At 40.1% G+C, this 25,132-nt stretch overlaps 1 protein-coding gene across 1 annotated transcript in view; it reads right to left on the bottom strand.

The window, feature by feature from the left end:
* Positions 1 to 830: 830 nt before the first annotated feature.
* The window catches only part of LOC117079635 (potassium voltage-gated channel subfamily B member 2-like), a 64,663-nt gene continuing 40,361 nt past the window's right edge, over positions 831 to 25,132 (bottom strand). The window contains exon 4 of the mRNA XM_033203660.1: positions 831 to 2,988. Coding sequence (XP_033059551.1) covers positions 835 to 2,988 — 2,154 coding nt within the window. The 3' untranslated portion in view covers positions 831 to 834. The remainder of the gene's footprint in view (positions 2,989 to 25,132) is intronic.

Here is a 25,132-nt window from a genome sequence, read left to right as displayed (position 1 = left end):
TTTTTAAAAAATGCATTCCTGTAATTGGCTGTGGCATGATATATAACTTATTGGCAACATTTCAAGTATTTTGATATCTGGTCATTAAATCTTGCCCATGTCTATGATTTATAAATGAACCACAAATGCCACAACTAAGCAGAAGCAAAAAAGTAAAATGCAGCCTATGAATTATATCACAAATAAATAAAAAATACTGTATTCCTTTAAACAAATGTACTTATAAGAGCTTTATAACTCAAAGCAGGATATGCAAGATGGTTTAAGGAGAGGTTGCAATTTTGCAACAGGAAGTCTGTACAGCTCCTCCAGGCAGTAGCTGTGGAGGAAATACCTGTGTCTCAGAAACTTGTTTCCGTGTGTTCATGACACTTTCGCATCCAGGCCCCATTATTTACAAAGTTATGCATTTTGCAAGCTCACAGTACCTTATTCCTCACAATTATGAATGCATGCAATGACATTTCATCCTTTCATATGAAAATTCTAAGCTTCATTGTAACGTAAATGTTAAGACTTGAAAAATCGGCCTACAATTTGAAATGAAAGGATCAAAAATGTCAGACATTGCAGAATACTGGTTCCTAATAGAGCTCTTTTTATTTGTTCACTGTTCTTCAGTCATTTTTGTTGGTTTGTTACAAAATTCAGTCTTGACTCTTTATTTAAACAGTATTTAAGCTAAACTGTTCATGCCATGCAAAAATAACATTTTATGCACTTTTTTTGGGGAAGGCTTCCCATTTTTTTTAGTTCACAGGCATTATTAACCTCATTTTTAAGAAACAAGTTTTTTTGTTTGTTTTTTTTTTAATTTATTGCTTTTGTAACTAGTCACATGCTGGTTTCACGTGTGGGACAATAACCTGTGTCTCCTGGGTTGGAATGAATTTCTGGGGCAAACAAGTGGTTTTCCATCTTGCACCCTTCTTGACTGTCCTTTTTGACTTCACTCACAGCATGGTAAATGTCTTGCCTACAGTTGTGACCTGTGTCCTGCGGGGAGGAAGAGCCCACACTGCCCTCTTCTCTTAAAGGGTCTCTCCCATCACTAGGCTTATCTGCAAAGCAATTTGGGCTGGAGTCCACCTGCTTCTCCTCCCTTGCCCCTGGGAGCTCTAAGAAGTCTTCGTCTTCACCAGTATCTATTTCAGTGAAGCTCCTCCTCTCTCTTGAAGAGAAAGAGAACAGTTTCTGCTTGGGAAACCTGGGGGACAGCCCTTTGGAAGGTCCCTGACAAGGTGCTGAAACCTCAGCACCCAGCAAGGGTCTGTCTCCCTGGGAGGGGGTTTCTTCTAAGAGGATGGTACTGATGTGCTGCGGGGTGGTGAACGAAAAGTCAGCTGTTGAGACTGGCAGTGGCCTGGCTGTGCTGGGCGGGGTCTGTGGTGCACTGCCTCTATTTTCCTTAAAGTTCACTTTGAGGGATCTGGACTTTAGTGGCTTGCTGCCTTTTAGAGAGCTCTTAGGACTGTTGGTGGCATTGTCAGACTGCAAAGGACTATGTAGCCCACACTGGGAGCCACTGGCATCGAGGTTCACAGTTAGGTTGACTGGGGCATACTCCAGCATGCCATCCCTGGCAGCAGGCCCTTTCTCTCTGGATAGAGTTAGAAATGGGGGGCCCCTAGCTCTTTGGTGCTCTTCTGTCCCTGGGAGGTCTGTTGGGAACTTCATCTGCAAGTGAGAGGCGGAGGGCGGCGGCAGGGGGGATCTCTCTGTCTCTGTGAAGTCGGTGGCACAGCTGGTGAAGCTGTCGATGCTGGAGGTGCTCTTCATGTCCACAATGACCTCGGTCTGTGCCACGGCCAGCTGCTCCTGTGGACACACCACTTCTTCCATTTCAATCTCTTCTTCATATGCAGATGGCCTCTCAGGCTTTTCTTGGCAGTCTGTGTTTGGGTGAGAATGAGGCTGTGTCTTGGTGATTTCATTGTACAGCATCTCCAGTTTCTGGGCACTCAGATGCTGTGGGCTGGAGGAAGATGTGTTGTTCAGCTGCTCGTGGGAGTCTTTTTGGCTAACCTCCTGGTACTTATTCTCGAAAGACTTGTTGGAGCTTGTTTCCGACAGAGCCTTCCTGGCCCACTTCCACCTGCTTGGCGACAGGTGATTATCGTCGGCGGAGTCCTTCGTGTTGGCGGACTCGCCGGCCTTCTCCACAGCCACATCTATCAGTTCCATACTTCGCGCGAAGGCATCTTTTAAGTTCATAGAAACGATGCTTCCATTCCTTTTGGCCCGCTCAAGAGCCTCCCTCCTTTTAATTGCTTTCTCTTGGCGTTTCTGCTCCTTGTAAAACTCAGAAAAATTGTTCACAATAATTGGGATAGGAAGGGCAATAACCAGAACCCCAGCAATACAGCACAGGCCTCCCACGATTTTCCCTAGTAATGTCTTAGGGTAAATGTCACCATAGCCGACAGTGGTCATGGTGATGGTGGCCCACCAAAATGATGCAGGGATACTGGTGAACTTGGTAGCATCTTCATCCTTCTCAGCAAAAAACACCAGGCTGGAAAATATCATTATCCCCATGGCCAGAAACAATATCAACAAGCCCAGTTCGTTGTAACTCCGCCTAAGAGTGAAACCCAGAGACTGCAGGCCTGTCGAATGCCTGGCGAGTTTCAGGATCCTGAGGATGCGCATGATTCGGAAGATCTGGACCACGCGCCTCACGTTTTGGAACTGTAGCACGCTCTTGTTGGACTCCGTGAGAAAAATGGTGACATAGTAAGGCAAGATGGCCAGCAAATCAATGACATTCAGTGGGCCTTTGAAGAACTTCCATTTATTTGGTGAGGATAAGAATCGCAAAAGGTACTCCATGGTAAACCATGCAATACACACAGCCTCCACGTGTGCTAATTGGCGGTTGTCATTGAGTTGTCCAAATTCGTCCGTTTCCTGCAGCTCTGGCAGTGTGTTGAGAGACAAAGCAATGGTGGAAAGCACGATGAACAGGATAGACACGATGGCCAGGATCTGGAAAAGAGAAAAGTCCAAGTCAGCAAATCCTCTTAGTTGCTTAGGCAGCTAGGAGACAGATGGGTTGCTGATTCTTTTACTAATATGGAATGCTCCAAGTTCTTCCAAGAAGATTATAAGAAGGTAATTTTACAACTTAAAATTCCCTAACTAACACAAATACTTCACTTAGAAGCCTAATGCACATTTAAATTCCATTCCCCCTCCACGCTCATTGTTCTTAGGAACATGTGTATAGGCATCCACCATTTGGATGAGGGCCACATATGGCTGGAATAGTTTTTGCGGGGAGTAATTATCTCTCCTCTCTTAGTTATCTGTAATTTTTTTCTCTTAACCACCTGGTTTGTGCTTTGTTAAGGGAATTGTCTCACATGCCACATAAGCTAGACAGAATTGATGATATCTAGGAATTTCATTCTACAATTAAAAATATAAACTCAGACCGACACCTGGAGAGAGAACATGGCACTCAGTACAACAATGCTTCTTCTAAGAATGGATACTATTCATGTGGCAAGCACTGATATCAGAACCAAGTCAGTATGGCCTTTGTCCTCAGATGTGTGGACTTCTGGCCAGCATCATGTGGAAAAGGATATACACACTAACTTCAAAGAGTGCAGGAAAGTTTCATAAAGAAGAGTTTGAAGAACATCCCTAATGATTTCACTGCAGGGCTGACATTCCAGGTGGCATGATGTCAGACATGGAAGAAAAGAGGAAGAGCTTAGAATGAAGTAAGGAGAGGACTAGTGACTGGGTTTTAGAGTCAGGCAATCAGAGCTCTGACCCTGACTTTACTACTTATTGGGTGACCTTGGGCAAGTTATTTAACCTCTCTGTCTCAAAGTACAGATCTGTTGAATAAAGCCAATAATTATAGCTACTTCGCAGCGGTTATAAAAATTACGTGGCACACAGACATCACTAAATAAATGAAATAACCCAGAACTGCAGTCTGGAAGGACAAAGGCCAAGGACAGGTATGTGGAATATCTGCAAAGCCATACAGGACATAGACAGCCCAAGTGGGGATTTTCTCACCAAACCCGTGTTCTAGATGTATGGGGCGAGCAGAAGGATGAAGATTTGAGGGTAATGCAAAGGAAGTGCTTCTTTGCTTAGTTAAATTGTGTATTTAGCATACTCAATTTTTGGTGGAGAAGGAGATCTCTCTTACCTAGTTTAGGTCTGGCTTGGTTTCATCTGACCTTTGCCAGTGACCTTGGTAGGTGTCATTGGTTTCAGTTATTATATGTAGCTCTGGGAAAAATATTCTGACAATGACTGTTTCATTTAGAGATTGAACATCTAGTAAACATTTCAAAGGGCAGTGATTAGATACTTTAACGCCACACAGCTCAGTACACATTAGATTGTTAAAAAATTAGTTTACTCTCTAAATTTCTCCACTTCTGGGTTATTCTCCTTTCACTTCCTCCTTTCTCCTCTTTACATTTTTTTTTTTTTTTGGGTGGGGGGCGGGGAGAGGGGGAAAGGTCTTGCTGTGTCATGCAGGCTGGAGTGCAGTGGTGCAATCTCGGCTCACTGGCTCACTGCAACCTCTGCCTCCCAGGCTCAAGCGATCCTCTGGCCTTGACCTCAGTCACCTGAGTAGCTGGGACTACAGGTATGCACCACCACACTTGGCTAATTTTTTTTTGTATTTTTCGTAAAGACGGGGTTTCGCCCTGCTGCCCGGGCTGGTCTTGTGATCCACCTGCCTTAGCCTCCCAAAGTGCTGAGAGCCACTGTGCCTGGCCCCTTTACATCTTTCATTGTTTTCTTCTTCCTCTTCTTCCAACTTCCATCTTTCCTCCTTAAATTGCTATAAAGTGAAACAATAGTATAATGCATTTCAGAATGTGTTGCAGAGTAAATAAAGATTTACGGACCTTTAACTTAATTAGTATTTTATACATTTTTTTTTCTTAGAACTAGGTTAAATACTTTCTACTTGAGAGTACTTCAGAATTTCCTTTAAAAATATGGATCAGTGAATCACAATAGAAAAATAAAGGTCCTCTTTAACTCCTCTAAGAGGCTGTGAAGGCTAAAGTTAGAAACTCCCTTGAGAAGATTTAGATAAATCCCTGGCTAATAGATTCAGATGGTTTTAAAGGCAAGTTGGGAATGCTCACCTTGAATGCCAACCCTCAGAGGCCAATGGCAGGGTAACATGTACCATATTCTGCCACTAAAATATTCCTGAAAAATCAGTGGTCAGATCCCATCCATTCCTGTGCTCTTATCATAATGAACCAAGATATTTTTTGGGAGGTCACACTGTTGCTAATGTATCTTTGGGCATTTTAAGTATTGGGCTTACTGCCATTCTTCTTGTACTGACAATCCATACTCTAGATTTTCCATATCTAATCTGTTCATTTGTTAATTTTGAATGCATTTTACTGATGTTTATCACTTCAAAGAGAGGAGAGAAGTAGAAATGCAAACGAATCCATTCTATTGTCTTCCACCTTTTGGCAAAGGATAAAGGGAAAGGTCCGAGGGTGCCTTCAGTCCTTGATTCCACAATCAGAGCTAGACTGTAGGTCACTTTACTTCTACAGCTAATTTTGGGAAATAATGACGGAACACAGTAGAGCCCTGCTGTAGTCTGTTGTCTAGTTGGCCACAGCTTAACAAATATGACCACTTTAACACTTGGAAATTTGGCTTATGCGCAACAGGACTTAGGGCACATTCTTGAAGACAAATAGTTACTAAAGGAAAAACTAATCATTCAAGCCCTTAGCCGTTCCACATTCACGTTAAAGAGAATCATAGTTACTGAAGTGCATTATTATCTGTCTCATGTTGAAATTCAATTTGTCAAAACCCATTTGCTCTCAATTTAGAGGAAGGACTTATTTTAAACATCTTGTGAAGCTTGGAGCTCTCCCAGAAAGACATCACTTTAGACAAATGATTCAATAAATACCAAGGTGATGTGTTGGTGCAATGAGCCAAATGCAAGTTTATTGTCTTATTGTAGAGTTTTCTTTTTTTTAACACAATAAATATAATAAATGTGAAATTTTGCTTTAAGCTTGAGGATGCACTTCAATACATGAATATTTACTTTATAGCAAGCTCTTATAGCACTTATGTGGCAGGCCAGGTCTCACTAACACAGGTCTCCGTAACAACTGTTTGAGCACTGACTGAGTGGTTAAGTTATATACTAAAAGCTGAAAGAGCCAGTGCCCTTATATAAAGGCTGGAATGTAACAAAAGCCCACCAAGAGTTTTGCCCAGGCCTTTCCTGGACCGTGAGGCATGACAAGATAATGAAGGAAGTCTTAACAGGACCTGTCTAGGATTCAAGAAGTCTTATTGGGGGTCTAAGGAAACTCCCCAGGCCCCCACAAACAAGTTTTTTGGGGGTCTGAAGGAAGTTTCCAGACTTCTGTGATTTAGCAGGAGACAAGGGTAACCACCCCAGCACCTGGACCCATTTAGATTAGGTAAATTTACTGAGGCTTCAGAGGAAGGTCTTCAGGACTCAGGCCTTTGTTATAGATTAAAAGAAGTCAATCACTTTTGTCTTTAGATGAATGCACACTTACACGTAGATATATAGCTTAGAATGTATATAAGCTCTGGAAAACTTTGTAATTTTGAGTTGGTCTGGGGATAATTTCCAGGCCTTCTTCCTGGTTACAGAAATAAACTCCCTCCTTTCTCAGTTCCTCTGCATTTCATTACTGGGCCATGAGAATAAGCAGCCTGACCCTTGGTTTGGTCCAGGAACACTTAGGTATTGCTTCGCTTACCATAACCATTCACAGGTTAGAATCTCACTGTCTCAGGTGTTTTTTTGTTTGTTTGTTTTTGAGACAGTGTCTGGCTCTCTTGCCCAGGCTGGAGTGCAGTGGCACTTGGCTCACTGCAACCTCCATCTCCCAGGCACAAGCGATTCTGGTGCCTCAGCCTCCCAAGTAGCTGGGAATACAGGTGTGTGCCACCATGCCCAGCTAATTTTTGTATTTTTAGTAGAGATAGGGTTTCACCATGTTGGCCGGGCTGGTCTCAAATGCCTGGCCTCAAGTTGATCCACCCACCTTGGCCTCTCAAAGTGGTGGGATTACAGGCATAAATCACCATGCCCCACCTGCCTCGGGTTTTTAATCCCTTTCACCTCCAACAACTGACCTCTAGAGCTGGCAGGAGTGAACTATTTCAGCTCTAGCAAACAGAAATATGTGTCCATATGGCCAGGGAAGTGGAGATTCCAAACAATTAACTGCGTGATGTTGGTTAAACCCTTGGGAAATTTGGATTAGGTCATCTGCAAGGTCACTTAACCTCCAACATTTGGTGATTCTCTGTCTAAACTAAAACATTTCACTAATTCCAGTCATGTCTGTCAACCAAACCCAGGACAAGTCACAACTGATGCTGTCATTTTAGTTGAATGTCCAAAGTAAAATTTTGTTACATAATGAGCAAAACATTCAAAAGAGAAGACTGAAAAACATTGCGCTGTGTATGTTCTAAACATTTAGTTACTGGGAATAGACATTCTTTCTGGATACAACCTTTTTTTCCCCCTTGAATCACTTGGATGATTACGTGATTTCTTCGCTTAGACACAGACATTTGCAGGATCACAGGGAGTTCAGAAGAGGGCTCCCAGCACTCGCATTAGTAGGTACCAACATTGGCTGTATTGATTTCTGTTTGTGGGAGGAAGTAAAGCAGCCGGAGACCTGCCTCAATTGAACCAGCTTGTTGATTTTAGTCCTTTGAAGATAATGGACGTTTTGTGGTGGAAAGAAGCACAGGACCAGCAATTCAAACACATGGTTCTACCTCCGCTTGCTGCATGCACAAGCCAGGTCCCTCTCTGAGCTTCAGTTCTCTCATCTGCAAAATGAGGTGCCTCATACTTGCCTCCGTTGCCTCAGAGGGTTATTAAGGCTCAAACTGGATCATGTGCATGAAAGCATCCTGCCAAGTGCAGCATGTGATAAGTGTAAGAAATGCTGGAGATATGTTTGGAAAATGCCTTTAGCCAGCATTGGGAAAGAATGAAAAAAACAACTATTTATCTCCCAGTTAAATACAATTCTAGAACTATTTAGTGCTCATTTTTAACACTTTCAAACACATTCACCTAAGCAATGGTTTGCATGACAAACCTAGACAATTGAATCTTTTTTTCCTTAGGACTAAACTATCTAGTTTGCAGTGTTTACTAAAGAGTTAAGCTGAGGTTTCTCCAGGTGAACTTGACCTGTCTCATGTCTTAAAATATGTTTTTTATAAAACTGTGTGTGTGTATGTGTTCCATGTAATCAAAAGTAAAGCCCCACAGGAAGGTAATAAAAGATCATAAAAATGTAAACTTAAGAATGCTGTATATTCCATTTAATAAATATATATTCGCAAGCATAATTTGTTAAACTACCACATACACGTACATACAACATCTTAGATATGTGGAGATCTAGAACAAAATAAAAAAGTGGAGGTGGCTCATGCCTGTAATCCCAGCACTTTGGGAGGTCAAGGCGCACAGATCACTTGAAGTGAGGAGTTCAAGACCAGCCTGGCCAACATAGTGAAACATTGTCTCTACCAAAAAATAAAAAAAAATTAGGTGTGGTTGCGTGTGCCTGTAGTCCCAGCTACTTGGGAGGCTGAAGCATGAGAACCACTTGAACCCAGCAGATGGAGATTGTAGTGAGCTGAGATTGCGTCACTGCACTCCAGCCTGGGTGATAGAGGAAGACTGTCTCAAAAAAAAAAAAAAAAAAGAAAGTGAAAAGAAGTCCTCACTTTCCTCCTTATCAGTTTTCTAGCTCTTTGAAAAGATAATTCATGAAAACCTGAGGGAGAAAAAACAGATTTTGAATACTTGGAGTGTTTTGAATTTTACACCAGAGTATTTATGGCTCTATTCAGATTCTATAACACTCTTCTTTTTCCTGTTGGAAAAGTGTTTTCTTTGGTCTCAGGATAATGCTAATCATAAATCTTTTTTTGCAAGGGAGGCCTTAAAGGATTCATGGAGGTTTCTACACAGAAAAGGGATAAAGGGCATTACAGACTGAGGAAAACGGTGGGCAAAGGCTTTGAAGCCCAAAAGATGATGGTTTGCTCAAAAAATTCCAAGTACTTTTCTGTGGCTAGGGGCATCCATAAAGAGGCATGACACACAGGGGTTTGTGATTATTTCAGGACTGCTGCATATAAGGGTATAGGCTGTAAACTGGTCGATTCCAGAAAGAACCCATCAAGAGATTATAATGTGAATGGTGCCTCCATCTTTTGTGCAGTGCACAACTTGCACAACCAATTGCGAGAGCCTTGATTTCAGAGAAGTGAGTAGTGTGGTGTGGTTGAATGCAGGTGGAGGTACAGAAAAGAGTGGGGGACTGGTGTGATGGCTCACACCTATAATCCCAGCACTTTGGTAGGCCAAGGCTGGTGGGTCATCTGTGGTCAGGGGTTCAAGACCAGCCTGACCAACACAGTGAAACCCTGTCTCTACTAAAAATAAGAAAATTAGCCAGGCATCGTGGCATGTGCCTGTAATTCCAAGTACTCAGGAGGCTGAGGCAGGAGAATCACTTGAACCTGGGAGGTGGAGGTTGTAGTGAGCCAAGATCACACCACTATACTCCAGCCTGAGTGACACAGAAAGATTCCATCTCAAAAGGAAAAAAAAAAGAAAGAAAGAAAAGAAAAGAGTGGGGGTGAGACATTTCTGGGGAGTTGGATGATTGATGGACAAATTCTGAAGGGCACTCAGTGTAGCGATGAAGAGTTTGATGGGCTTCCTTCTATAGACCAGTTTTCCTCAAGGTATGGTCCCCAGAACAACAGCATCAGGCCAGCAGCACTGGCTTTATGTGGTAACTTGCTGGAAAGGCTAATTCTCTAGCCCTCCATGCCTTCTGGATCAGAAACTCCAGGGAAAGTCCCAGCCATTTGTGTTTTAACAAGTTCTCCACGTGATTCTGATGCTTGCCAAAGCTTGAGGACGTTGCTGTAAGGTGTAAAAGCCATTCAAGGAATTCAGGCAAGGCAAAGATATGCTCAGATTTGCATTTCACAAAGATTAATGACTGCAATGATACGACTGATGTGGTGGGCAGGGTGCAGCTGAAGATAAGACAATAAATTTTTAATGCAATGGCAGCAGCAAAGGGAAAGAAGGGGATACATTATACAAATATATATGAAGTAGAATCTCAACCCTGCTTGCTATGGAGCTAGAAGGATCTAGGACTTCTCATGTTTATGATAAAATTTACCAGGAAGATTGAGTAGCTCCAACAAATCTCCACTATTATCTTATAGAGGTAGAAAAAGTAATCCTTGGCTTAAATCATCATTTATCTTTCCAAATAATATTTCCTTATGTTAAGAGAAGCTAATGGATGCTGGGTTTAATATCTAAGTGACGGCATGATCTGTGCAGTAAACCACCATGGCATACGTTTACCTATGTAACAAACATGCATATCCTACACATGTACCCCTGAACTTAAAATAAAAGTTGGATATAAAAAAAAAGAAATGATATATAAAATGAAAATAATAAGTGTGAACACATTTTAACTAGATTTTATAAGTTGAGAGCAAGATAGATAAAGTTTATGTGTTCTGGAACAAATATTTCCTCATGTTAAAGAGTATTCTAATAAGAGCTTTAGGCTACAAAATTTCTCTTAGAGTTAAACATTTCTTTCTCTCTCTTTTTCCTTCAACATTTATTTTAAGTTGTTGGGTACATGTGCAGGATGTGCAGATTTGTTACATAGGTAAACGTGGTTTTCTGCACAGATCACCCATCACCTAGGTATTAAGTCCAGCATCGCTTAGCTATTCTTCCTGATTCTCTCCCTCCTCCAACCGCCAGCCCTGACAGGCCCCAATGTGTGTTGTTTCCCGCAATGTGTCCACGTGTTTTCATTGTTCAGCTCCTACTCATAAGCAAGAACATGCGGTGTTTGGTTTTTTGTCCTTGAGTTACTTTGCTGAGGATAACGGCTTCCAGCTCCATCCATGTCCCTGCAAAGAACATGATCTCATTCCTTTTTATGGCTGCATAGTATTTCATGGTGCATATGTACTACATTTTCTTTATCCAGTCTATCATCATTGATGGGCATTTGGGTTGATTCCATGTCTATGCTATTGTGAATAGTGCTGCAATGAACACACTTGTGCATGTATTTTTACAATAGAATGATTTATATTTACTTTTCATATAAGTCCCATAATAGGATTACTGGGTCAAATAGTATTTCTGCTTTTAGATCTGTGAGGAATCACCACACTGCCTTCCACAATGGTTGAACTAATTTACATGTGCACCAACAGTGTAAAAGCATTCCTTTTTCTCCACAATTTCACCAGCTTGGTTTCTCATTGTGGTTTTGATTTGCATTTCTTTAATGATCAGTGACGTTGAGCTTTTTCTCCATATATTTAAACATTCCTCTTTTAAACAACAGTTCATTGGTACATGAGAAAATGATGAGAGAAATACTATATTATTTGCCAGATCTTTCTTCTTTTATAAAATGTTATCTTAAGTGTACATTCTGAAAGCACACAGGGAGAAGACCAGTTTAAGGGTCCCTTTATACTAGCTGTCCCCTGAAAGCATGCTCATTTGTTGAATTATTTCTCTGCCACTCCAACTTCCAATTTCTGCAAGGAAGTCTTCTAAATTTCCAGAATTAAAGTGCCATTAAAAGCTGGCTTTGTTCCTTGGACACCTAGTCGGCTTCATCATCTCATCTATCACCATTAACAGAGAATTGCAGGGATTTATTTCCACCATTATCCCCATATCTAAAGACCATGTCCCAGCAGCTTGAAAGAAAGTAAAAACAAAAGCCATAATGCAATCATTTTTCCTTTTAATGAATCTCTGCAGTAAACCTCTTTTGAAAAGTACTTTTGGGGTCAGCGTCATTAAGACCACATTACACAATGCCAGAAAATAGAAGATATGGAGGGTCATGCTGAAATGGAGTGGCTCTGCCAAGGGAAAGTCAGATGGGAGCCAAATCCAGCCGTATCTGCAGAGAGCTTGTGTGATCCACTTTACATCTGCTATTACGGGAGGCTGCTATGCATTCCAGAGCCCTGTGAACAGTAGTGTCTTACTGAATCTTCTGTTGCAAGCATGACAGGTGTTCTTCCTGTCATGAAGCTAAGTATCACAGACAAGGGCCTTTCATTGAGTCTTATTTAGCCTGTTTGGGCGGCAACTACCAAGGACTCATAATTTGAATGGGCCCAAGCACTTCTGTATTTATTAGAGACTGAGGAGGTGGTTATTGGGCAGAGAGGCCCTGTTTTTTATAGCTGTCTGATGTGGACATTTTCTGCAGTCACATAGACACATTCTATTATCTGCTGCAGGGTTCTGCTATGAGGGCTACATAAGACCTTGCCATTCAAAATGTGGTTCTTCAATCTTAGCATCACCTGGGAACAGATTAGAAATGCAGAATCTCAGGCCCCACCCCAGGCCCACTGAATCAGAATCTGCATTTTAGCAAGATTCTCAAATGATTCATATGTGCATTTAATTTGAGAGGCACTGACCTCAGACATAAATGCATGCCGCTTAAAAAAATCAGAATTGGAGGCCCTCCCATACCGTTTTAACCAGTGGATCTCAGTTCTGGGGTCAGGAGTGGATTTTTATGGGCTCTGGAGCTTTTCAACACTGTTTAGAGGTTCTGGGATGGGTGGATGTAGTTAGCTAGAAAAAACCTTGGAGGTGATTCTGACGTGGTCTCTAATTCCACCCTGACCTCCTTTCCCAGCCTGTGCTTGACAGCCATTGCTTTAAACACTTTCACATAACACAATTCAATTTGGTAGTTGAAAGAAGGCTGGATTTTGAGTCAGATGACTTGACCCTCATCCTGGTTCTGTATTCCTGAATTAACTGCATGACCTGAGTCAAAACACAGAGCCTGTTCCTTCATCCATAGACTGGTGCTAATCATGACAATTATGTTTACATTAGTAGGGTGTAGTGCTGAAATTATATAATGCATGTGAAGATGTTTTGGAAGTTAGACATTTCTGTATAAATGCCACTTTTTAATGATAATTAACTACATTTTAAAAATAAATGAACTAAAGATTTTGGGCAGAATTATTAACTGCTATATAATGTTAGGGGTGGAAGAACTTTATCCTTATTACGTCCTGTTTGACATTAGTGCCTCCTTTATTATGTAATTGCCAGTTAGCCCATTCTGTGCATGTTGCTGACTGATTTCAATAAGTTTGGTAGAGATAAATATATAGTCTGTAAACCAAAAATAAGATTCTAAGCCCCTCAACCAATTGAATGAACCACCCCCTACTCCTTGACTAAGGGCATCCTAAATTAACCTGAAAAACTATTTCAGGCCACGATGGGAAGTGGGTGTCGGACATGCCTCTTTATGTGCTTTACCCTTTGGAGTTCAGGAACAGCTGACCAGCATATAACATTAAAGCGGACCTTAAGACTGACAAAGCAGACTCTGTAGCAATAAGATACCAACATGACAGATAGCAGGCCCTAAAATAAAATCTAAGTATTTTACCCCACAATATATTTCTTTTACATATTTTGAAATGGCCCTACAAAGCTGTCTTTTGTGGGGAAAAATCTGCATTCTGTAGAGAATTCCTTTCCATTTCCAGGTCTCCCTCACAAACCCCTTATCCAGGAGAGAATTAACTAAGAGTCAGGTACCTTTTTAAGTCTGATAAGAAACACTATTCTTTCTGAAGCCTTCTACCTGAAGGCTTCATCTGCATAACAAAAACCTTCCTCTCCACAAACCTTTATCTTAACCTAGACAGTCCCTCCTATTGATTCCAGGTTTTTAGACAAACTGTTTCAACCAATTGGCAATCAGGAAACCTTTGAATCCACCTATGACCTGGAAGCTCCCACTACACCTCAACACCCACTGCCTGAGTTGTCCTGCCTTTCCAGACAAAACCAATGTACATCCTACATATATTGTTTGATTCAAGTCTTATGTCTCCCTAAAACATATAAAACCAAGCTGTAGCCCAACCACCTTGGGCACCTATTATCAGGACCTCCTGAGGCTGTGCCATGGGTATGTCCTTAACCTTGACAAAATAAGCTTCTAAATTGATTGAAACCTGTTTCAGATCCGGTCTGGTTTACAGATCCCTTTGGGAAATCAGCATACTGGGTTGAATAGTGTAATGGTCTGAATGCTTATGTCCCTCCAAAGTTCATGTGTTGCCACTTAATCCACAATGAAATAATATTAAGAGGTGGGGCTTTTTGGTAAGTGATTGAGACAGAGAGGGTCTACACTCATGAATGGAATTCGTGCCCTCATAACAGAGGCTGAAGAGAGCATGTCTGCCTTTTCCACCATGTGAGGACACATTAATGATGCCCCATTTTTGAAGCAAAAAGTGAGCCCTTACCAGACACCGAATCTGCTGGAGTATTCATCATAGAATTTCCAGCCTTCAGAACTGAGAAATTAATTTCCATTGTTTATAAATTACACAGTCTAAGGTATTTTGTTACAGCAGCAGGAATGGACTAAGGCAAATAGTATCTTCCCAAAATTCTTGTACATCCCAAAGCTCAGAGTGTGATCTTATTTGGAAACAGGGTCTTTGCAGATGTCATTAGTTATGACGAGGTCATATTCAATTAGGATGGGCCCTAAATCCAATGACCAGTGTCCTTATAAGAAGGCCATGAGAGACATAGAGAGTCCCACAGATGACAGATAGCCATGTAACAACAGAGGCAGAGGTTGGAGTGGTATTGCTACAAGCCAGGACTATCAGCAACCACCAAAATCTAGAAAGAGACAAGGAAGGATTATTTTCTAGCACATTCAGAAGAAGCACAGCCCTGTCCATACCTTGGTTTTATACTTCTAGCTTCCAGAACTGTGAGAGAGTACCTTTCTTAGCCCGAGGAAATGAATATGGCCAGGTTATATTATTCAGTGAGAAGGTCCAGACTTCAATGAGAGATAGAGCTAAGAACACTCACAGAGCCGTTTCATACATTCCTTTCAAAAGTAAATCTAATGTCATTTGAAAAGGACAGGAAAGTCAGAGGGGTTTGGAACTTTAGTCAGCAGGAAAACCAATATAATTTGGAGAAACTAAGTAGTATTTACTGCTGGAAGTAAATAGTTATGATTTGTTAAATAGGTAATTAACACCTGCATTCTAAATAGCAGCCCAGGACAAGTTAGAACGTGTGGTCCCAGAAGCTGTAAAAATCACTCACACCAGTGGGATGTGGGAGAAATATAAATAAGGAAATACTACAAAATAACAGATTAAAACAGTTAGGTTAGCAACACGAAATTTCTTTGTTGTTAGGAAATTTAAAAACCAATTTTTAAAACACTTCCTCTAGTGGTGGTTTGTAGGTTAAAGGTGCTGAGGATTTCTCATCCTGTTGTCTAGATAAACTCATGTTTATATATGAAGCACCAGTAAGTTTAACTATGTACTGCAACTCATCTCTCTGCTATTCAGCTCCGAGTCAAAGCAGGTCCTGCAGAAACATGGTGATAGTTACCTATGCGTGGCTCATCAGAACAGCATTTTTTCACATTGTGGGTAGCAATCCATTGGTGGATTATAAATCAATTTCATAGTCATAATCAGCATTTTTTAAAAAAATGTAGAATAGAACAGATGAGAGTAGAAAACAAAATATAAGGGTAAATAGTGTTTTGTAAAATGTTTGTTGATGTTTGCATATGTATACTAAGCCATATTCCTACCCCAAATGATGATAATAATAGTAATTATTATATCAAATTATAATAATTATTACACTTTGATGATTCATATGAAGGTCACATGATCCCAATGTTTCTCAAGCTGAACTTTGGATAATTTCACTCAATAAGAGACAAGGTAGGCTACCTTCCGCACTCTGGAAAAAGGGACAGAACTCTTGCTCTTTTGACATAACTTTAGCCTAGGACTTCTACAAATTATCCACTGTTATACCCCTGTGTATACCTTACCTACAACTTATTTATATGTGTATAGTTTCAGTGTTATGGTCCTATTGGTCCTTTCTTAGTTCTAACATTTGTATTTCTGATCTTTGGTTTACTGCTTTTGTATTCTGTTGCTATTTGGGTTTTAAATAAAGTAGTTTACTTCATAATATTTCCTAGGGAATAAGTTGGGTTGATACATTTTCATTAATCACTAGCAAAGCTACTTAGTACTTAAATCTTCATCATAAGAAAATGCCATATATTAGATTACACCTGGTCTTTAGTGCTATAGTAGGACAGTAGTTTTGTTATTACTTTATTTTTTGAGACAGCGTCTGGCTCTGTTACCCAGGCTGGAGTGTGGTGGCATAATCAAGGGTCACTGCGACTTCCACCTTCTGGGCTCAAGCTGTCCTCCCACCTCAGCCTCAGCATCCTGAGTAGCTGGGACTACTATGACCAGCATATATATATATATGTTTACGTTTTGTAGAGAGGGGGTTTTGCCATGTTGCCCAGGCTGGTCTCAAACTCCTGGGCTCAAGTAATCTGCCTGCCTTGACCTCCCAAAGTTCTGGGATTATAGGCACAAGTCACTGTGTCTGGCTAGGACATTATTTTAAACTTCTGATGAAATCCTTCAATATTTAAGAAAAGTTAACATTATTGATAGACTATTGATTGATATTGGTTTCTAAATATGTGAGTTTTTCAGTTATATGATTTGTCTCAAAATAAGAAAAGAGACCCAATTTTTGATTAGGTAAATATTTATTCATCTTACATGACTTGAGATATAGTGATCTTACATGACTTAAGTTATATATAACTTAAGTAGTTAATTTTAAAATAATTGATTCAATAGTTTTAAGCTACAATATTAGCTTATAGGTCACATTTTGGATTCAAATCTCAGTTCTATCACACACCTGGCTATGAGGCATCTACTCTTCAGGTAATAGAGGTGACAGCATTGAGATTAGAGCTTAAATATATCTAGTACCTAGTAAGTGCTTTTAAATAGTGGCTAACACTGCATGTATTCAACAAATAGTATTCATAGATGAAGACATATGTCTGCAATAATATTTGATTATCAAAGCAAAATTTAACCACCAAGATATTTAGTCTACAGATAAAAATACACTGAGTATATTATGACAAATGTCCAGATAATTTTCACATATAGCCTAAACATTTTCATATTTATGTAGAAGTTTAAAATATTTCTGTAATTTCAAGCTAGGGATCCTCACTTGGTCGAATGCAATCAGTTTGTCAGTGGTAGACCTACATATGGTCACTCCATCACAGCCTGTGGCCACACCTTATTTCCTGTAGTCTCTCAAATATTCATCAGCTGCAAAGGGGAGGTGGCAGGTCATGTCTGAAGGTTACCACACATATCTTCTCTTCTGATGATGGAAAAAACAGTGGTTGTTCAGAAGCCTATCTTTTGTGTGGTACATAACTATTTTGAATCAGTCCCAGTTTAAAAACTACCCATTCCCCCCACCCTCCCAAAAGTCTTTCTTAATCTCCATAGGCAGAATCACTTCCTTCTGTGGTTTTCAGGAGCCTAGGGGTTCTTTGGATGTGCCTTGTGGGGCCACTGCTGAGAGAAGGAGAAGACTTAGTGGACAGGGCTATGGGAACTCCACTTCGGCCATGAACCAGGTGGAGCTGTTCCTGCGTATAGTGCTGAAGATGCTTAAATACGTACAGAAGTGAAAAATTCTCACAGAAACACCTTAATGCTATGGTGTAACATATGCATGCATAAATACATGCATTTACATATATAAACAGATGTATATCTCCTTTGGAGATGATAATACTGATAAATATTGCTAGCTGTGCTTGAAGATATGGTGGGAAAGACCTGTGGGTGCCCAAAAGCCCTTTCCATTCTATTTACTCACAAATAGATGGTATTTTATTTGTGGCCACAGCTGTTGTTTGCAGAGTTGGTCACTGAGCACAGTGTTGTCTTTCAGACTTGTAGGTTTTCTAAATGCTAGGCTAGATTTTGCATGCTAGGAATCTAAAATTTGACCTCCTAAAACAGGCAGAGGGAATGACTAAACACATTATATTACGATAGCACATCAAACTGCAACCCAATGAGTCCTGGCTGCTGCTGGCCAGCTGCACCACATTAAATGGCCTGTAGGAGGCTGAATGCTTTGTGCACCAGGAGAGACTGAGTCATCGATTTTCTCCTACTATTGGAGTAATATTTAATGCTTTTGAATCATTTATATAAACATAATACAATATACAAAATTCATTTGGCCACATTATTTATAAACTAGTTTAGAATTCCTTAAAAAGGGGAACTTTGGAATTTTTCCAGGTCTGAGTACTTATCTTAAATGCCTATTGAAAATGTGTTATTTCCATCAAATTTTTATTTATGCAAATGCGATCCAACAAATGCTATCTGTAACCCTTAGGCTTTCTTTATCTTATTTCCTAAGACATTAAGCTAAGTGAAACAAATTCTAAGCTTTCTACATAAATAAAGGACTTAACATAATAATAATAAAAAATATGCCCAGTGTCATTCTCACAACCCCATTCTCTCATTGCTTAAATAGTGTTTGCTTCTGAAAGTCTAAGTAGACAAAAGAACAAAGCACAGACAGATGATGACTTAGCAGTGCTACAGAAGACACAACTTTTATGTTGCTTGATCTTTTTGCTTTAAAGTTCTCATCCTAATGATATGGTTGGGAGATTGTCAGGTACCACAGATTTGGCAGATAAATAAAGAACACCAAAATTCACAATAGGAATAGGCTGAAAGGAACTAATTTTCTCTCTGTAAAACCATGACTAGGTAGGTTGAAAATGAGAATATAATTGCCTATTGCATATTGGCATTCCTGGTCAGCCTGGGAAACACTGTGGGGCAAGTTTTATTTACCTTGGATACCCTTCAGCCTGCTTACCCTTCTCTCTACACCTTTCACGCCTTGTTGGGTCCTTTCTCTTCCCTGTCCAAATATCTGCCCAAGCAACCATTGCCTTCACCTCCTGTTCTACCAACCTGATATCACTATGAGAGTCAGATTATATCTTGACTCATCAATAGAATTCCATCATCATCAGTAGAATTTCAGGCAAGGGAGATTTTTTTGATTAGTGGGGGCTTTTAAATTATACCACAAAACATTCACCTGTTATACCTAGTTGTAAAGCTGATATTACTGGAAAAATATATTTTGGTATAAGGGACCACCATTCTTTTAAAAATTTACCACTTAAATTATATATAACCATCTTTTTTCCTTTCCCAATTTCAACACCATTGACAAAATAAAAATTCTCTTTGAACTGAAACCAAAATACTTGGCTTTATTCATGTTACATACAATTGCCAGTTACGAATAGTTTAAAAGGAGTTGATTTATTGACTAGGTCTCAGGCTTTTAACTCTGGAATTTTTTCTAATTTTCAATAAAATAACCATATTTTCATTTAAGAACAGCATAAATTCTCTATTATTCATATTGTCTCTTTTTGCCTTTTTAAAAAATGTGAACATTATAATAAGGGTGATATCTCACATATTAATTATTACTTTTAGTCAACTAATTATAGTATTTACTCTCTCATTCCACTGGAAGTTTATTTGGTGCTAAATTCAACCTTTTAATCCTTGTTTCTCTTTGCTGTACATGAGTTTATTTTATTTTCATTTATTCACTCTTTAAATCATTTCTCAACTTCAGTACTCATCGAAAAAGCTTTACAAGGAAATTATTTCCTTCTCAGATTAATGATTTACTGTTGTTTATGTCTAGAAACTGATAGGGACAGAAGGCAAGGAAATTCTGGGCAGAAGAGGGTGGGTCTTCTGTGAGGGACCCTCAAACCCAAAAGCCTGATACTGTGGCCCAAAATGATAAATTATATCCCTGTTTCCAGCTCGAATGTTGCCTTTTCTAAAACCACCCATGGCCTGCCCCACCCCCAGTCCTGTGCCCATAAAAACCCCAGGCTCAGACGACAGAGAGAGGAGAAGCAGCTGGACATTGGAGACTAAGGTTGGACATTGGAGAGAAGCAGCTTGACTTCAGAGGGACAACTTGATGATGTAGCTTTAGAGAGAAGTCTGGCTGGGGACAGCCAAACTTCATGGGAAGAATACCTCCAGCTCTGTCCGCTTTCTAGCTTCCCTTCCTGCTGAGAGCCACTTTCATTAGCAATAAAAGCCCCCACATTTACTATCTTCAACTCATTCATGAGACCTCATTCCTCCTGGATGCCAGATAAGAACTCAGGTGCCAGGAGTGCAGATGCAAAAGGCTGTCACAGTAAACCTATACTGAGCTATTAATACTTAAGCTGTCCACAGACAGCAAAGTTAAAACAGCACTGTAGCACTCCTTCTGGGGTTTCAGGGGTTGCAGACACCACCCTCAGATGCTGCTGTGGGGCCTCCATGGAGTTTTGCTCCTGCTGGTGCCTAAAAGCTCTCACCTTGACTCCTGCACCATCTCACCCGTGGTCCCCCTCCCGTGAGGGGTGGAACACAGCAGGACCAAGCAAGTGGAGTCTGCTCCTGCCACCAAAGAAGCGGCTGGCTAGTTCCAGCGCCTGTGCATCCCAGTCCTGCCCATGAAGGGATCAGGGAAATATCCTGCCTCAAAATCTCCTTTATAATCTTTTATATTTAAACAACCTTTTCCAAAAGCATGTGGGAGTAAAAGTGATTTAAAATTAACCCTTAATATAAACAAGTTAATATCATATTTTGCACAAGGTATCGGTGAGCTCCCAAGATCTCCTGGATCCTCTCCATGGATCTCCTGGCTTAGAAATAGTCTCCTGAGACCAGTTCCACATTTCCAAATTCTTCTGTGATATTTTCACTTACAAATCAATTGGTTCCTCTAGCCTTACAAATAGTTGAAAAGGGAAACTCATGATGATGCTCTCTACTCTACCTTCCTGCAAAGAATCCTTTCAGATTTTTCTATTTCTATTAAAAGTACTGCCTTTATTTCATTTTTCCACTTGGAAATTAAAGTTTTCCCCCCAGTTCTAATATTCTATGTCTGTATCTATGTTTATGTACAACTCTTCTTTCATAAGCTCTATATTGAAGTCCCTAAATTCAATTCATTCATCCTTTACACCCTTCCCCCTCCCATGTTATTTAAGAAACTTAACTTCTCATTCCCAAACAATAGGATTAGCCTTCTAACTGGTTCAACTGCTTCCAGTCTTCCTTGTTTTCTTTTTGGGGATAGAATGGATGTGAAGGAAGAGGGAATTCAAAAAGTGAAGGGTGCTTTCCATTGTCCTTATCTGTTTCATTCTCCCTGCAGCTTCTTCCTATTGTCTTAAAGATTAGTCATGCTGGGCATGGTGGCTCATGCCTGTAATCCCAGCACGTTGGGAGGCCGATCATGGGGTCAGGAGTTTGGGGCAGATCACAAGGTCAGGAGTTTGAGACCAGCCTGACCAACACAGTAAAACCCCATCTCTACTAAAAATACCAAAAAAAATTAGCCAGGCATGGTGGTGCATGCCTGTAATCCCAGCTACTCGGGAGGTTGAGGCAGGAGAATCACTTGAACCTGGGAGGTGGAGGTTGTAGTGAGCCGAGATCATGTTACTGCCCTCCAGCCTGGATGACAGAATGAGACTTTATCTCAAAAAAAAAAAAAAAAAAAAGTTAATCATTTATCTTATCTTTCCTGCTGGATTACAACTCCTCAATAGTCAGTATATGTCTGATTGTGATCTGTTCACTTTACAACACCTAACACAATGCTTACACTTAGGTGCTTCATGAATAAACTCTAATCAGTAATATTCATGAATTTATTTTTAATATTAAGTCTGTATCTCAATAGTTGGCTGAATTCTCAACACCAGTATATGGTCCATTAAATTGTTTTAAATTCTCTCATCCTCTCTTCCCCCTTAGATCAAAGTATCCTATTTGGATCTGAGGTGTAATCACTTTTGTATCATTCAATTGCACTTTCAGGTATGCAGACTGTCTTACTTTAACTCCAAATTCCACATAGAAACTAAAACCCAACCACATAAACAATTGCATTCAAACAACCCAACTGAGAACTATTTCCTTCTAAAGCCATTAAGAGTTTTCAATTATAAGTGAACATGGCTAGGAAGTTTAGAAAGTTTAAACTGAGAATCCGAAGTGTTTTAACTATAAAACAAACAAACAAAAAAAGTAATATTGTCATCTCCCTATACAGTTTTCTTTTCTCCTGAACTTCATTTTCCTTCGTCCTTCTATGATTTGGATGTTTGTGTCCCCACTAAATTCATATGTTGCAGTCATAACCCCCAAGGTGACTGTATTAGAATGGGGGAATGCTTTGGAAGGTGATTAGGTCTTGAAGGTGGAGCCCACATCAGTGGGATGAGAACTCTTATAAAAGAGGCCCAGGAGAGATCACATGTGAGGACACAGTGAAAAGGTCCCATCTACAAACAAAGAAATGAGCCCTCGCCAGACACTAAATCTGCTGGTGTCTTGATCTTGGACTTCCTAGCCTCAAGAACTGTGAGAAAGAAATTTCTGTCATTTATAAGTTACTCAGTGTATGGTATTTTTTTGCAGCAGCCTGAATGTACTAAGACACATCCTTTTCCCCACTTCTCCTTTCTGAACTCTTTCTCCTAGTCAAAACTTAAGAAAGTACAATATTTAAAGTACAATCTCAACATCAACCAACTGACATGTCACAGGAGAGAATTCAAACAATTATATATTCATGAAATGTTTGCTGAAAAATGTCATATCTGGCAAAGTAACATCTGAATACTCCAGAAGAGATACAAACATCTGATCTGATAAGACCAGGTCTGATCCTGGAACTCCACATTGGCTGGGAAGTGCCTGTCAAGGGCCACCGGAGAGATTTAGAATGATCAGCTCCCTGGCTCCTGGCTTCTGAGTTGAGAGTGCCTTGTGGCCCTCTGTCTCATCCATCCTTGGAATGCAAGTGTTCAATCAACAGACATTGTTGATTGAGATGAGAGGAATGCAGGACTCCAGGGACCTTGCACCTAACTTGGTATTTGCCTCAGCCGAGTACAGTTACTTATTGTAGTACCCTCAAAAGTACCTTGGTATTTCTGTAAGGGAGAATGGCAATCCTGTGCTTGAGTTATTACATGAATAGTTGAATGCATATGATATTTTCTTTCTAAAATGTAACTTCCTGAAGGGAAGACTCTGTATCTTACAACCATACTGTCCATATCCAATACATTTCAAATGATAATGAGATCACTGTCATTCTTGAAATAAATTATGATAGAAATCTATGAAGTGAGAGTTGCTCTCACCAGTAGGTGTCTCTGTTCGATCATGCTCTGCACCTAATTGCCCAGGGCTCTCCTGGAAATATTGATGTTACGTAAAAGGCACCTTTACTTTAGAAACTGCATACTTTATAGAGAAGAGATGAAATAACTTATCTTTTTACTTAAATTCACTTTAGCTCTGAATTTGACCTTGCTTCACAGCCCTGGTTGCCGAAAATGTTGGAGTGCATTTTCAAGATAAATCCCCTTTCACCTTTTGGTACTTAAACTAGCTTTGTTGCTAAGATTTATCTCACACAGATCAGTGGTGCATTTCTGAGCAAAATAGCAACAACTAAACTTCTAGGTATGTGAAGCTGCTCAAAGGTAAAAATCTTTCTCTGAAACATTTATTCCCTTGCCCATAAAATGAAGCCCTGGGTTGAGCATTCTTTGGGATAATCTCAGGTGTTAATTACTGAGTGATGGTATAGGTAACAGTTAAGTATGCAGCCTCTGGCTCCAGACTATCTGGGTCCAAATCCTGGCTCTGTTTCTCATTACCTGATTGATCTTCTTTGAGCTACTTACTCACTTTGTGCTTCAGTTTCTTCATATATAAAAGGAGGATACTGATAATGCTAGTACTATATGATAAAGTTGTTGTAGAGGTTAAATTATCTAAAGTGCTCAGAACACTGCAAGACATGATAGATTATATATGTCTTTTACATATATAGGATACATATATACCCTATACATTATATATTATATATATATATGAATAAAAGCTAGTTACCACTTTGCATAGTAGTACTGATGTACTAAGGTTACTGTAGGGAATATGTGCACCTTTTTTGTGAATTGTCTCATAAAGACTATGAATGTTGGAATGGATGTAAACCTTGTGGCCTTTTTCCTGAAGTTAGTTATTTCATTCACCTCATGTATTTTCATAAGAGGAGAGCTGCCAGTCATCTTCAGAACACCTGAGAGGTTTTCCACTCACCACAACACAGGAAAGCTCTTTCCATGTGGAGTCAGGTTACACATTTTGGGTTGTTACAAACACAACTTCAGAAATGAAGACAGTGACATAAATTGGGAAGGAATCATGGGAAAATGACTCACATGAAGATGCACACAGCTTTTGATGACAAAGCCCAGGAGCTAGCCTGATTTTTTAAACAAGTTTGTTTACAATATAAACTGAATGATGTGAGATATTTAATAGTGACAACTAAACACTTACCTGCATCAGCTCATGCCAGACTCTTAACCACATTTTAAGTTGGTACCATTGTTATCCTTGATTGTAGAAGGGGAAACAGAAAGACCATGGTTAAGGACCATGAACAGTGCTAAATACCTGACATGTGTTAGTTCCTGTTGTCCTTGCCTCTACCTACCAGCTGATACTGTTGTTCTCAGTATACAAAACAGGAAACTGAGGCACAAAGAGATTAAGTAAATTGTCCATAGCTACTAAGTGGCCTAGCTGGGATTTGAACCCAGCCAGTCTGGTTCTAGAGATGGCCCTTTTAAAAGGAGGAAGTAGTGCAGTGGTTCTCAAACTCGAGATGGCACAGTGAGAATCACCTGCTGCAAGTCAGCCCATTGAGATGACGCTGAACATTGGAGACTACCATGATAGCTGGAAAGTCCTGGCTAAAAAGGCAGTGTTGGCCTTTTACTTGAAGGCCATAATGGGAAGGGTACTCAGCTTGAGACCTGGCTCTAGTTTGATCAATGATGTCATGGTACAGTCTTGGCTAAAACGAATCATTTGGTGCCTCAGTTTCCTTATTTGTTCAATGCTATTTCCA

Source organism: Trachypithecus francoisi, unplaced genomic scaffold (genome assembly GCF_009764315.1).
Source record: "Trachypithecus francoisi isolate TF-2019V2 unplaced genomic scaffold, Tfra_2.0 Lachesis_group7, whole genome shotgun sequence".
In the NCBI taxonomy this organism is placed as follows: Eukaryota; Metazoa; Chordata; class Mammalia; order Primates; family Cercopithecidae; genus Trachypithecus; species Trachypithecus francoisi.
The sequence above is the reverse complement of the archived record's forward strand: the minus strand, read 5'-3'. Positions and strand labels throughout refer to the sequence as shown.